Genomic DNA, 15,030 nt, shown 5'->3' on the forward strand with positions numbered 1-15,030 from the left:
ATGGGAATATGGTCATTAAAAAAACTTACCCTAGCTACTTGTTGGTGGCATATTGGGGGTTATGAAGCTACATGGTACCCTAGCTACTTGTTGGTGGCATATTGGGGGTTATGAAGCTACATGGTACTGAGTATCACTGTTAACTGCCATCAGTAGGTAAAAAGGCTTTCACATGCATGCACGGGTAAGTCCTTCAAAAATGTAAATGTACACATATCCAGTATTCCAGTGTTCCATTACTTTAGTCCATCGAGCCTCCTAAATCATAACATATATTGTAATTTTGGTGTGTTATTCATTTCATTGTTTGGTCATGTGGAGAGGATGGAGGGTGAAAGACTGACAAAGAGAGTGTATGTGAGTGAGGTGGAGGGAGGAAGAGGGAGGGGGAGGCCAAGGATGAGATGGAGGGTTGGGGTGGAGAGGTATATGAGAGAGGGGGGTGTGAGTTGGGAGCAGGGCAGTGAAATGGCGGGGGACAGGACGACGTGGAGGCGATTTGTTTGTGGCCACCCCAAACGGGATTGAGGCGTCTTGCAATAGATAGATAGATAGATAGAAATAGATGTGCTTACGATATGTGTAGCAGTGTATTCATTCATTCATTCATCGTCTAATCCTGTGTTGCCCCATGAAGAGTGTAGGAGCCCAGGGCTAGGCAAGTTGGTCTTGACATTTAAGATAAGAGCGACCAGCCTTGCTCATCCCTGAATGGCATTAGGTGAGCAGTAAACCCCAACCACCCCTTGGATATAAACCAGCCCCAGCTCAATCTGATTGGAGAGCCTTAATTACCCACTAAACTACCAGGTGCCATAATTTGATTGTATGGTTACCACTCAGTGTAGTATATGGTTTCCTGGTGTACAGGAAACCATTTGGCTTGTCACTTAGTGTACAGTCACCCATAGATAGAAGGAAAAGCAAAGAATGAAGGAATGAAAGACAGAAGAGGAAGGGAGGAAAGTAGGAAAGGAGAGAGGAAAGGGCATTCACCCGAGAGCGGCACTACATCGAGTAAGTGAATGTAGAAGTGTAGCTGTTAGATAAACATTGTAGGGTCAGAAAATGGCATATCAGAAAGGACACTGGTTAGCCTGTAGTCAACACTGATGCCATTTAATTTTGATACACTGTTGTAAATATTCGACTACAGTGTCAGACCCAGTCAGAGACAAAATGAGATATTATTATAATGTCGCCATTGGCAGGTTAGAAAGTGAGCCAGTGGCATGTTTGTATGAACCGCAGTTCGGTGAGGTGTTTCTGTTTGATCTTCAGGCACTAAAACAAGGTAAGATTGACTTGTCTCTTGTTGTACCTAATAGTTAAGTTAATCATCATCATCATCATCATCATTGTCATCAGTCTTCATCATCATCATCATCAGTCATCATTGTCATCAACATCATCATCATCATCATCATCATCATCATCATCATCAATCATCATCATCATCATCTTCATGACCTTTTTTTCTCCACCAAAGGGTGGGGTGGGATAGATCCGGTAATGAGGAAAGAAAAAGCATGAAAGAAAACTGTCAACAGCACTCACAGTGACACAGGCCAGACCATCATTTACATAGCCTTCAAACCCCCCAGAATCCTGACTCCACCGTGATGGCCCATCCATTGGCACATATATTTCTGATGGTTGTCTTTATAGATGCATTTTACATACATCAGTCAGACAGAGTCAGTCTTTTGACTTGTTAAGTAAAAATAGTGGGGTGCAAAACTTTCGTCACATGCTACTCTGTACTTGTGCATCCAGTCAGCTCGATCCTCTGTCAGCTCCTTTGCCTTAGTAACTTCAGGACATTACTTTCTCTTACACCCATTTACCATATCAGCCCATCTTTTCTTGGCTTACCATGCTTCCTCCCAGCTCTCAAATTCACTCACATATACAGCACTCTTTAGCATCTTGATTGGTGGTGGAGATGCACGCCTTCATGTGGTGACACCAGTATAATTGAGTGGCTTCAAAGCTCAATAATACAAACATCCTTCACCTTCCTTCCTGTTCCCCCCAAAAGAGGATGGTGGACTGCATAAGGGCAGCATCAGCTTGCAGTTCACTGGGTTCTTGTTTCAGATGAGCTTTGGGCCACAACAGCAACAGCCACCTTGTTTGCATCCATTCTTATATAATGACTTTGAATTTGTCTCATTTATGAAGCTTGCTTTTCTGTCTATCTGTTTATCTGTCTATTGCCAGACACATTAATTCTGTAAGGGATGGCCACAAACAAATCACTTCCATGTTGCCCTGTTCCCCACCATTTCACTGCACTGCTCCCAACTCTCATACCCCTCTCTCATATACCTCTCCACTCCATCCCTCCATCTCATCCTTGGCCTCCCTCTCCCTCTCCCCCCCCTCCACCTCACTCACTCTCTCCTCATTAGTCTCTCGCTCTCCATCCTCTCCACGTGGGCAAACCACCTCAGTGATTTCCCCTAACACTTTCTGTCACATCCACATCCACACCACAGTACTCCTTCACTTGCCTTTGAGTAACCACTTTTGTGACTGGTGAGTTTTGACCATCTTCCACCCCTCGCCTCACATGTCTGAGTATGCATTTGTATGTACACATGTGTTGATGCCTAATTGTATAGTATTTGCCTAGTTGTAGTACACAGGGTTTGAACTAAGCCTATCTTGCCCTCTCGCCACATCTTCTGTTAACCAGTTTGTTGTGAACACACAGATGTTCTTTGCATGCACCTCCTCACCTTCCAGACTGCTTCAAATATCTGTACTTCTGTGGCTGTGGAAAACTAAACTGTTTTACATCATGTAGAAGTCTATTCTTCCTCAGTTTGTATTCTTGTCCTCTTGACCTTCCATTGTCTTTCAAAAAAAGATCTTGTTTGTCCACTTATCCAGTCCTTCTACTTCTTTAAATCATCTTAATCAAATCTCATTCTCCTCTCATATAAAGTTGGCAACTCTATCCTTTTCAGCTTCTCCTCATAAGACAGTTCTTTCAAGCTTGATATCATGTTTCTTTATATATGAGGACCATACCACTCCTGGATGACTAATCTCATCTTATCATGGACACTCCTATTAGCAGAAAATAAATGGAGTGGCTAATGAAATGATCCATGTCATCATTCAAACATTTGACATTTTGGCATTACCAAACAAACAAGGATTACCTACATGCTAGTAACCTGTTCATGGCCTTTGGTTCCTTCTTCCTCGCATAAAAAAAAAAAAAAAAAGTTCATATGATGTACTTCACAAATACCTATGGAATAGTTTCATACCATTCACTACCAGGTCTTAAATAGGGTGCAGCAGTCTTGTGGATCTCTGTACTACCTCTTCCATCTATTTTGATCATTTGTTACATTTGGATGAAGTATGCAAGAAGCAGCACACCCCCCTCCACCCCCCCCCTTTTTATTTTGGTATAACTTGGAAGTCATCACTGACTTTTTTTTGGCTAGTATAACTGCAGTGCATCTATTAATACCATAACAGTCCATCCGTCCATCCATCATTTAAATCTGTATTGCCCGATGAGAAGCGTAGGAGCCCAGGGCTAGGCAAGTTTGTCCTGACATTTAAGATGAGAGTGACCAGCCTCACTCATCCCTGAGTGGCATTACGTGAGCAGTAAACCCCAACTACCCTTTGGATATGAACCGACACAGGCTCAATCCGGTTGGAGTGCCTTAATTACCCACTAAACCACCATGTGTCATAGTTTGGTTATATGGTTACCATCCAGTGTAGTAATGGTTTCTTGGTGTACAGGAAACTATTTGGCTTGTCACTGAGTGTAGAGTCACCCGTAAACAGAAGGAAGAAGAAACAGTGAAGGAAAGAACGACATAAGAGGAAAGAAGGAAAGAGGAGAGGGAAGGGCAGCCACCCGAGAGCAGCACTACATTGAATGAGTGGATGGTGAGTGCCCCCACCTATCATGTACCATAACAATACCAAGAAAAAAAAAAAAGTTCATTTTATTAGGCCTGTGAGGTGGAGCCAGGATTCTGATGGCTTCAGTGGTGTATGAATGAGTGTTTAGCCCATTTTACTTGCTACTCTATTGAAAGCATTGTATTCCTCATGTTCTCTCTTTCCTTGTTTTCTGGACCCCTTTAAGGACTCTCTTGCATTCTCTGATCTTTTGACTCTGTTACATCACACATTTATATATCTATGTTCCTTACCTTCTTCATCCTACATAAACCACATATCAGTTCCATGTCTACTGCTTGTTCCTGACTTTTCACACACGTGCCAGAGCAAAGTCTCACCTCACTATTGATGTGGGCACCAGCACACCATGCAATCCTTGTCGTCACCCCACACTGTCCTTTGTCTCATGTTAAGGTTATCAGAATAGTGGCCAGCCATCTTTCTGAAGTCACTCTACATATCCTTTAATTATTAACCTCTCCTTTCTGTTATTACACTGAAGAAATTAAACAATTTCACAGTTTGAAGTCTCTCCATTATTAACCAGCACATGAAGTGGTAGGTGGTGGCGACTATCATCCACTCACTTGATGTAGTGCTGCCTACTTCTTCCTTAGCCTTTATCATTCTTTTTCTGTGCCTGCCCTCCTCTCTTGCTATTTCTCCCATCTTTCCTGTCACTACTTAATGCATTTCTTTCCGTTACTGGTGGCTTTACATTGAGTGACAAGCCAGATGGTTTCCTGTAAGCCAAGAAACCATTTACAATGCTGGATGGTAACCATATAACCAAACCATAAGTGCTCCCTACGTGTCAAGTGGGTTGGTGGAGGATTAGTGCCCCTCCCTGTAAAACAAATAACTCAGAGTCAAATGGCCACCCCGTACGGGATTATGGCATCTGGCAATAGATAGACATTACACTGGTCTCTTTTCTTTCAACATATACCTCTCTACTAATGAGGAGAGTGTGAGTGAGGTGGAGGGGGGGGAGAGGGAGGGGGAGGCCAAGGATGAGATGGAGGGATGGAGTGGAGAGGTATATGTGAGAGGTACAGTATACTGCTTATTGTTAAAGTAATGGAAAATACTTAGCCAGGGTTTAGATAATGATGCTCTCAGTATATAACTACAGTACATATTCAGACTGTATAACATACATAGCAAATATGCAGTGTGGCTTCTCTAGTACTGTATATTGTGCACTGCCCCCACCTCATCCTTATTCTTGTTCAGCTACTGCACTACAGTTGACTGAGAAGGAGTCATCATGATTTATTCTTCTCATGTATTTTTACTTTTGTGCATGATTGGTTGAAGAGTGTAATTGTAAATGTGTTTAAAGGGAAGGGTGATGCCCTGGAAAGAGGAAATTATAGAGGTATAAAGCTCATAGACCAGATAATGAAGGTAATGGAGAGAGTTCTAGAAGGTATGATTAGAGAAAGAGTGAATATTGATGAGATGCAGTTTGGGTTTACGCCAGGCAGGGGGACCACTGATGCCATATACATTGTTCGACAGTTTCAGGAAAAATATATTGGTAAGAAAAGGGATCTGTATTTTGTTTTTGTTGATTTGGAAAAGACCTTAGACAGAGTCCCTAGAAAGGTGGTGAAGTGGGCAAGGAGAAAGCATGGCTTGGAGGAGTGGCTGGTTAGGGTGGTTATGGCCATGTACAGTATGTGGGTGCTCGCATCCAGGTAAGAGTGAATGGAGATTTAAGTGATGAGTTTTCCGTGAATGTTGGTGTGCATCAGGGGTCAGTTTAGAGCCCCTTGTTGTTTATCATGGTACTTGAAGCCCTCTCACAGGACTTCAGAAACGAACTTCCGTGGGAGATGTTGTATGCTGATGATTTGGTGTTGATTGCAGAGAATGAAATGGAGGTGGAGGAAAGATGTAGGAAGTGGAGAGAAGGTATGGGGCATAAGGGCTTAGGGGTAAATGCAGATAAAACAAAAGTTATGATATCTAGGGTTGGTGGCAGTACTGTCAAAGATGAGGGAGAGTGGCCATGTGCAGTTTGCCACAAGGGCATAGGATGTAATTCCATCTTGTGCGGTGTTTGTGATAAATGGGTGCACAAGAGATGTGGTGGTATCAGAGGTAGACTGCGAGATAATGCTGATTTTATGTGTGCTACGTGTCGGGGAGAACAGATGGAGATTGTCAGGTGTGAAAGGATTGAACTTGCTGGTGAGTCTCTTGAGTGTGTGGAAGAGTTTTGTTATTTGGGAGACATGTTGTGTGCTGGAGGTGGTGCTGGAGCTAGCTCTGTTGCTAGGGTGAGAAGTGGTTGGAAGAAGTTCAGGGAGCTGTTGCCTCTCCTGACATTGAGAGGACTCTCCCAACGTGCTAAGGGGTCTTTGTATGCAGCATGTGTTAGGAATGTAATGCTTTATGGTAGTGAAACCTGGGCAGTAAAGGAGGAGGATATTCACAGGCTCAGACCTACAGAAATGGCAGTGATTAGGTGGATGTGCAGTGGATCCCTGTGTGCAAGGCCTGGGGGGGCTGGGTTTACCATAGAAGAGTTGAGAGATAGGATGGGACTGGAGTGTATTGGTGTTGTGATGAGGAGAGGTAGATTGAGATGGTTTGGGGATGTGGAGAGGATGGGGGATGATAATTGAGTGCAGAAGGTGAGAATTGTTAATATTGGGGGTGGGGTTGTGAGGGATAGACCAAGAAAGACGTGGGATGAGGTCATTAAGTGTGACCTCAGGGTTAACGGACTGAACAGGGAGGCTGTGATAGATCGTGCAGCATGGAGAGCTGCCATTAGGTGACCAAGGCCGACGCATGCAAGCATGTTGGAGCCTTCAAAAATGAAAACGAAAACGATGCTCTTTTGTATGGTTGAGTTAGAAAATAGTGAATATTGGATATACAGTATGTATCATATATATATTTTTTTTACTATACTCTACTATATTGTTCCTGCAGGTGGCAGCAGTGGTGATGGTATGGTGGATGGCAATGAGCTTCTGTATCAGGGAATGCCAGTCAGTGTGGCTGCTGTGAGAAGGACACAGACTGGCTTAGATCTAGGTTGCCTACTATCTGCCTACCAATTTGAGTGGAGAAGACTGCTTACAGAGAACGAGTCCTACAGCAAGTTAGTTTGGCAGTTGATGGGTGTTGGTGAGTCAGTTTTTGCTCTACCTAATGCTAGCCACCAGGCCCATTGTTGTTGCCTGCCTCTTACTATAACACACATGTTTTTAGAGGAAGGATACTAGATGATTGGGAACGCTCATTAGGTACCAGATATCAAATACTTGGGTTGCAACTCACGCATTCGGAAGTTTTCAGAATTCATAATTTATGTTCATATCCTTGCTTCTTTTGAAAAAATAAAAAATCATATACTATCTTTAATTCACTTTCTTGGCAGTGTATTTGTTCAAAATTCTGTGATGGCATGTAGAACAACTGACAAGATGAAATGTAGAAGGGAATATTGTCTGATTACTCAATACAGTATTTCAATATTCTACAAGGTCCTAGGAGCTGCTTGTATTTTGAATGGGTAATTGGGGTTCAATACTGCAGATTCTTCTCACTGAGTGTCTAGTGTACAGGAAAAAAAACAACTGCGAGTGAAGCAATTAAAGTGAGTCATATTGTGTAACAAGCCATTCAATTTGAGCTTCAGAGCAATTACATTATATAGTGAATCATTAGCATCAATAAGTGAAAGTTTATGTATATCCCTAAGTAAATCAGTAGTGAAGTACCTGTTCATCATTAAAAGAATGTTTGTCACATGTTGCATTATGTAGCACACTACTGTCAGAACGTCTCATGGGTGATGAATTGGGTGATTTTAGGAGCATACTGTCAGAATGTCTCATGGGTGATGAATTGGGTGATTTTAGGAGCATACTGTCAGAATGTCTCATGGGTGATGAATTGGGTGATTTTAGGAGCATACTGTCAGAATGTCTCATGGGTGATGAATTGGGTGATTTTAGGAGCATACTGTCAGAATGTCTCATGGGTGATGAATTGGGTGATTTTAGGAGCATAAAAGGATGTGTAGATCATTTTTTGCTAAAAGGCAGATAGTGGAAATTGCATGTGTGAAAAACAGTAAGATAAATTACTTGTAGGATTAACCCCTTAACCGTGGGATGTCACTTTCGTGATGCTCGGGAGCAAGGGATCATACCGCGGGGCATCATTTTTGTGATTCTGTGTTATTTTGAATTCGCCCAGGCTTTCAAGTGGAGGCATGTATCATCTATCATTACTACCAGTGTCCAGCTGTACTCAGTTCTGCTAATGTCACCTGTACTCCCATCCACTGTTGACAATTTAGCCATTTTTCTCCTGTCCTTGACTCCCCCCCCTCCTTACCTCCCCTCCATTACTCTCTCCTCCCGCCTGACCAGCTGCGCTGTGCTACACAAATGCTGGATGGATTTTTCCACTCATTTTATCCATTGAAATGTGCCCTTTGCCCTATTCTTATGCAAAATAATATATAAAAGAAAGAGAAAAGGTAATTGATACTGCCATACCGGTACATCTGGAATGGGTTAATTATCACCTGGCAACACCTCACGTGCACTCGTTTGCTAATTTTCCCTGTTTATTTCGCCTTGAAATATGCTGTATCACCTGTTCTCATAATTAAAATATATATAAGAAAGGAAGGGAGAAGCCTAAGTGATATTTACATTCACCTGGAACTACCTAATTTATTATGTATTGTCTAGATTTCCTGCCAATCATTTCATAGCGTATATATTAGCAGCTGTCACCACGCTGACATTGGCAGCCCTTCACTGCCCCTAGGCCACAGCATTCAGTTTACTGTCGTCTTTCAAGTTGAAACCATGTCGGATTCGCGCCTGTCCAGTTCCGCCGCTTTTTAGCCCCATGCAAAGGGCCTTGTGACCTCTACCCTTACTAAACCTCGGGTGGAAATGGGTAAAGGGCTAAGTGACTGCTGTGGAATGTGAACTGGCTAATTTATCAATGATAATGATGGACAGTGACTATGATCTCTCTGGTGACTCTAAAACAGTGCAAGTGGAAATGTAAATAATGTGTAAACAGCAAGTGAAAGCAATGAATGTAAATATAAGTGAACAGTGGAAAATAGTTTTATAAGTTACTGCAAGTGACAGTGCATAACATAGTGTAGATAAAATGGAAATGATAATAATGTAAATAAAATAGTGAATGTAAATAGAAATGTAAATAAGTAGTAATATAAGAATACGAGTATATATACTAGGAGTAATGAAAGTGAAAGTTTCACTCTAGCATGTATGAATACTGGGAGTAATGAAAGATAAAGTACTAGGAATATAAAGTATGAGTGTGTTTATAAATAATAAATGACAGCTCCGCCTCAGAATACCATCGGGAAACCAGCACGGGAGGAAAACTCGTATGCGCTCGTAATTTACATTGCTTTCACGGTGTTTTTTTCTGGAATATGGATTCCAAACTACTTGAAATTCATAGAATAGTGTTTGTAGTTATAATATCAGGCGGTGGTAACCATATTACAGGGTATTGGGAAGTGTAAAGTGGAGACTTCGTTACCCAACTTCAGAAGTCTCCACAAGTCCTACAGTAGATGACGAAGGCTCAACAAACATCCCAGGGGAAAGCTGAAAGTATGTGCCATATGCATATATAAATTTAGTATTGTAGGACTAACAACTCATTTTTGGCAAATATTTTTAAAAAGTCAGCTGGAGTGCGAATATCCTCGCGGGATGCGCAAGGAGCGCAAAAACAACCCCGCAGTGTAGGGGTTAATGATTCTGGAAAAAGAATACAACAAAGTGCAGGAGGGGGGATTATAGTGGGGGTTATGTCATGGAAAATGGATCAGATAACAAGTTACTGGATACCAGGATGGTCATAACATGTTATCGGATACCGGGTTGGTTGTAATGGGGGTTTAATGGAGTTACGGTATGTTTGAGGCCAAGGGGTACCCAAAATTTATACCTAGACTTGTTCCTAGACCCCTTCTAATGCCTTACCTGGCCACTTTCTTTCAGTGTATCACTGAAATATATGATAGAAAGTAATGCTTTAAATTGGCAGGCAAATGCCGATTCATATTGGTATTGGAAGTGAAAAATTATCTGATAATCTGAATTGTATCGAAATCAACTGAGTAATGATGAAAAATAAATAAGTGTCTGTTTTACCCAGTGACCCTAGACTATCTGTCTATTTATTGCCAGACACCTTAATCCCATACGATGTGGCCACAAACAAATCGCCTTCACGTCACTCTGTCCCCTGCCACCTCACTGCCATGCTCCCAGCTCACACCCCTCCTCTCTCATATACCTTTCCACTCCATCCCTCCATCTCATCCTTGGCCTCCCCCTCCCTCTCCCCCCCTCCACCTCACTCACATACATTCTCCTCATCAGTCTCTCACCCTCCATCCTCTCCACATGGCCAAACCACCTCAGTGTGTTCCTCCTAATGCCTCCTATCACCTCCACACCACTGTGCTCCTTTATATCCTCATTTGTGTCTCTCCATGTGACTCCACAGGCTCCTCTTACATAACTCATTTCCACTGCTCTCACTCTTGACTTGTGTCGTTCCAACAACGTCCAAGCTTCACTTCCATACATAAGAGTTGGTATCACAATACTGTCATGTAGTAACTTTTTCACTTCCATGCTCACTTCCCTGTTTCTTATCACTGCTTTCAAGGAATCAGCAACCTTTCTTCCTTGTTGTACCCTTTCAAGCACTTCACCCTCTAAATTTACATCCTTACTCATCACACTCCCCAAGTACTTAAACGTACTCACATTTTCCATTTCCTCACCATCCAACCTCACTGTACATTCACTGACTTCCTCTCTCTCAAAGACCATCACTTTACTCTTCCCTGCATTCACCTTTAGATTCCGTTTCTTACACACTCTCCCAAACTCATCCACCAGGCCTTGCAGCTCCCCTTTGTCTTCACTTAACAACACAGTATCATCTGCAAACAACAGTACAGGGAGTTTCCAAACACTGCCCTCTCTCACTATGGCCACTCCAACATCCACTGCCCTACCTTGTATCTCTTTTGTTACCCCATCCATGTACAGATTGAACAACCATGGAGACATGACACATCCCAGTTTTAACCCAACTTTCAAAGAGAAAAATTCACTCAGTTCACCATCCACATGCACTGCAGCCATAGCACCATCATACATACTCTTCACAGCATTCAACAACTTCCCATCTACTCCATATATTCTTAATACTTTCCACAATCCTTGTCTATCCACCCTGTCATATGCTTTCTTCAAATCCATGAAAGCTGCATACAACTTCTTTCCCTTCTCTAGAAACTTTTCCACTAAAGATCTAAGAATGAACATCTGATCTACACAACCTTTTCCCTTCCTAAAGCCTCCCTGTTCTTCTCCAATTAATTCCTCTGTTATTTCTCTAACTCTGTCAATAAGTATCCTACCATATACTTTTCCTATTATACTAAGAAGACAAATACCTCTATGATTACCACACACTTCTTTTTCCCCTTTTCTTTAGTACAAGGGAATAATTACATCTGACTTCCAATCCTCCGGGACTCTACCTTCCTCCGAGGGCAGTCTGCACATCTTCCACATCCATTCTACTACTATCTCTCCCCCATGTGCATTTCACCACACACTTCATTAATTCCTGGGGCTTTCCCCAATTTGATTTTCTTCATTGCTTCCACAACTTCTATCCTACTGATTTCTTCCTGTCTTCTCACCTCCCTCCTTCTCCCAGCCATTCCCCAGCCACTTATACTCACATTACTTCCATTCTTTATGTTCAACAATTCCTTAAAGTGTTCTCTCCATCTGCTCACTTTTTCTCCCTTCTCCATTAGTAATCTACTATTTTTATCTTCACTCCCCTACTAACTTCACTGCCACCCTGTCTTACTCTCTTCATCTCTTTCCAGAACATTTTCTTACAGTCCCTCCACTTTACACTAAAATTCCTTCCAAATTCCTCATCCACTCTCTTCTTTCTCTTAACTAATCTTTTCACCTCTCTCTTCCCTTCTACATATAACTCTCTCTTCAGCCTCTCAACTTCTTCCAGTGCCCTATTTCTCATCCATTCATTGTATGCTTTCTTCTTTTGTGCCACAGCCTGTCTCACCACTTCATTCCAACATGCTGTTCTTGCATCTCCTTCCGTCTTCTCTTCACCCCAAACACCACATCACATGCTGCACATATTTCTTTGGTGAATATCCTGCACACACTTTCCATGTCCCCCATCTGCTCCAATTCTTATTTACCCAATCATTCCTCCACTTCTCTCTTATATTCTGCCTTTTTCTCATCCTCTTGTAACCTTTCCACTCTCCTTGCAACTACTCCTTCCTCCCGTCCTTCCCTTCTTCTATTTCTCCATCTTACTTGGATCTCGATTCTGACCACCACCAAGTAGTGGTCAGAAAGTCCACTCCCCCAACCTCAATAAGCTCTTGCATCCATTACACATCTTTCCATCCTTTCATCTACACACACATAATCAATCATTGCCTTCCTTTCATTCAGTTCACCACCCACCCTTCTCATCACTCGCCATGTATACCTGTGTATCATTTTGTGCCTGAAGAGGGTATTGGCTATCACCAACCCTCTCCCGGCACAAATGTTCACTAACGCACTGCCATTCTCATCTGTCTCAGCAGGCATACCCCACTCACCAACTATTCCATCCACCTTCACATTCCCTACTTTTCCATTCATATCACCGATCAAAAACACTCTGTCATTCCTACCAAACTTTTCCATGCACACTTCCACATTTGTCCAGAACATTTCTCTCACTCTGCTTGCACGATCTTGCCTTGGTGCATACACACACACAATCGCCCACATTTGTATTCCAACTTTCCATCTTATCCACACAATTCTTCAGCCAACTGATCCATACTCTCTTATGTTCTTCTTCCATCTTTTACTCACAACAATACACAGTCCTTCTTTTGCCCTCTCATTCTCACCTACTCCTGCACATATATGTCATCCATACTCCCATACTCTCACACTTTCTCCTCTCCATTTAGTTTCAGTTACTTCACATACATCCACTTGCGCACCCTCAAGCATCTGGATAATCTCTTGCTCTTTCACCTCATCATTTGCACCCCTTACATTCGATGTCGGAATCGGCTGAGTAATGATGAAGAATAAATAAGTGCTTGTTTTACCCAGTGACCCTAGACTATAGTACTTATTTCCCCACCATTTTAGGTGTGAACTAACTCTGTAATTTTTCAATGATACAGTCTTATCTCACATTCTACTGGCTGTCCTAAATCGTAAAATGGTTGAACTAAAACATATGGAATATTTAGACCATAATATTATATCACTGTGGTTAGAATGAAGCTCGAAACAATTATCTAGACAGCAGTCTTCTGTTCAAGAGCTGTGGTGGTCTGGTATGAACTTGGGCGTGTGACTTTACACAGATAAAATAGAAAAACACAGAGAAAGTAGATACAGCAGACTTTGGTTCCCTGAGGAACTTTTTCCAAAGTGTAGACTAGAGTAAAATGAATGCAATCACAAATGTTGATGAGAAATATGAGTTTTTGATACAGGTATATAAAACAGGAGTTAGTAAATATGTCCCAAAATTCTCCACAGCAGTGGAAAGGGAGAACGAATGGTTTAACAGCAGGTGTAGAATAGCATTTGAGGCAAGAAAGAGAGCATAGAAGATAAAGTGAAAGGGCTTGAGAGGAATACAAGCAGGTAAGAAATAAGTACGTTAGGGTGCGGAGAGAAGAAAGGAAATATGAAAAAGATATTGTGTCCATTCTTCCATCCTCCAATCCTACATTGTCCCATGAGGTGCGTAGGAGCCCGAGGCTAGCCAAGTTGGTCCTGACATTTAAGATGAGAGTGACCAACCTCACTCATCCCTGAGTGGCATGACATGAGCAATAAACCCCAGCCACCCCTTGGATATAAACCTGCACTGTAACTATATGTAAAAAAGAACCTAAACTATTTTATAGGTTTCTAAATGGTAAAATGAAAGATAAAGACAATGTGATGCAATTGAGGGATGGAGATGAAACTTACGAAAGAGAAGAAGAATTGTGCGAAATAATGAACAAGTTGCAGTCAGTCTGTGTGTTGGAAGAGGAATTTAGGGAAACTGAAATGGAACCCAGGATGACAAGAATGGCAGAAATTGCCATTGACATGAATGAGGTGCTACAGCTGATGAGGGACTTGGATGTGAGAAAGGCAGTGGGACCAGATAGTGTGGCTGGATGGATCCTGAAAGAATGTGCTGACCAATTAGTGTGGTCTGTTTATGCCATCATTAAGAGCTCTTATGAAAATGGACAGTTACCTAAAGACTGGAAAAGGACAAATATTGTGCTAAAATTCAAGGGAGGAGATAGGGAAGATCCACTCAATTATAGACCTGTATCACTTACTAGTGTTGTTTGTAAAATCTGTAAGAAAATTATTAGAAAAAGATTAAGTATTTAGAAGAAAATGTAGTGATAACACCAAGACGGTTTGGTTTTAGGGAAGGAAGACCTTGCGTTACTAACCTATTAAATTTTTACAGCAGGGTAATAGATGTCATACAAGAGAGAGAGAGGGATGGGCAGGTTGTGTCTATCTTGGTCTCAAGAAAGCATTTGACAGGATGCCCTATAAGAGACTGCTGTGGAAGTTGAAGACCTTTGGAGGGGTGCATTGGAAACTATTGAAGTGGATGGAAGATACCGGTATATGATAGGAAGGTAGATGAAAACAATAAAAAAAGACAAGATTTCACAGTGGAAAAACGTGACAAGTGGAGTACCCCAGAGCTCTGTCTTAGCCCCGGTAATGTTTCTGATATATATAAATGATATGCCAGAAGGTTTGAATAGTTACATGAGTATGTTTCCAGGTGATGCTAAAATCATGAAACATATTAAATGTTCTGATAGTTTTAAAAAACTGAAGGAGGACTTGGACAGACTCCACAGGTGGGGGCAGACTCAGAAAATGGATTTCAGTGCCAAGAAGTGTCATGTATTGAAAATGTGAGTGAGTGAAA

The 15,030-nt window shown here is 41.9% G+C and overlaps 1 protein-coding gene across 3 annotated transcripts in view; it reads left to right on the top strand.

The window, feature by feature from the left end:
• LOC145417897 (centrosomal protein of 76 kDa-like) overlaps positions 1–15,030 on the top strand; it is a 76,159-nt gene that overhangs the window by 28,467 nt on the left and 32,662 nt on the right. For 2 of the 3 annotated variants that reach the window (XM_080286516.1, XM_080286515.1), the window contains 2 exons: positions 1,212–1,294; positions 6,895–7,092. In XM_080286516.1, the coding sequence (XP_080142642.1) occupies positions 1,212–1,294; positions 6,895–7,092 (281 nt within the window). The remainder of the gene's footprint in view (positions 1–1,211; positions 1,295–6,894; positions 7,093–15,030) is intronic. The other variant, XM_080286517.1, reaches the window with a different exon arrangement.

The sequence above is a fragment of the Coenobita brevimanus genome, chromosome 111, assembly GCF_032717465.1.
Source record: "Coenobita brevimanus isolate Jiangsu-jjx chromosome 111, ASM3271746v2, whole genome shotgun sequence".
In the NCBI taxonomy this organism is placed as follows: domain Eukaryota; kingdom Metazoa; phylum Arthropoda; class Malacostraca; order Decapoda; family Coenobitidae; genus Coenobita; species Coenobita brevimanus.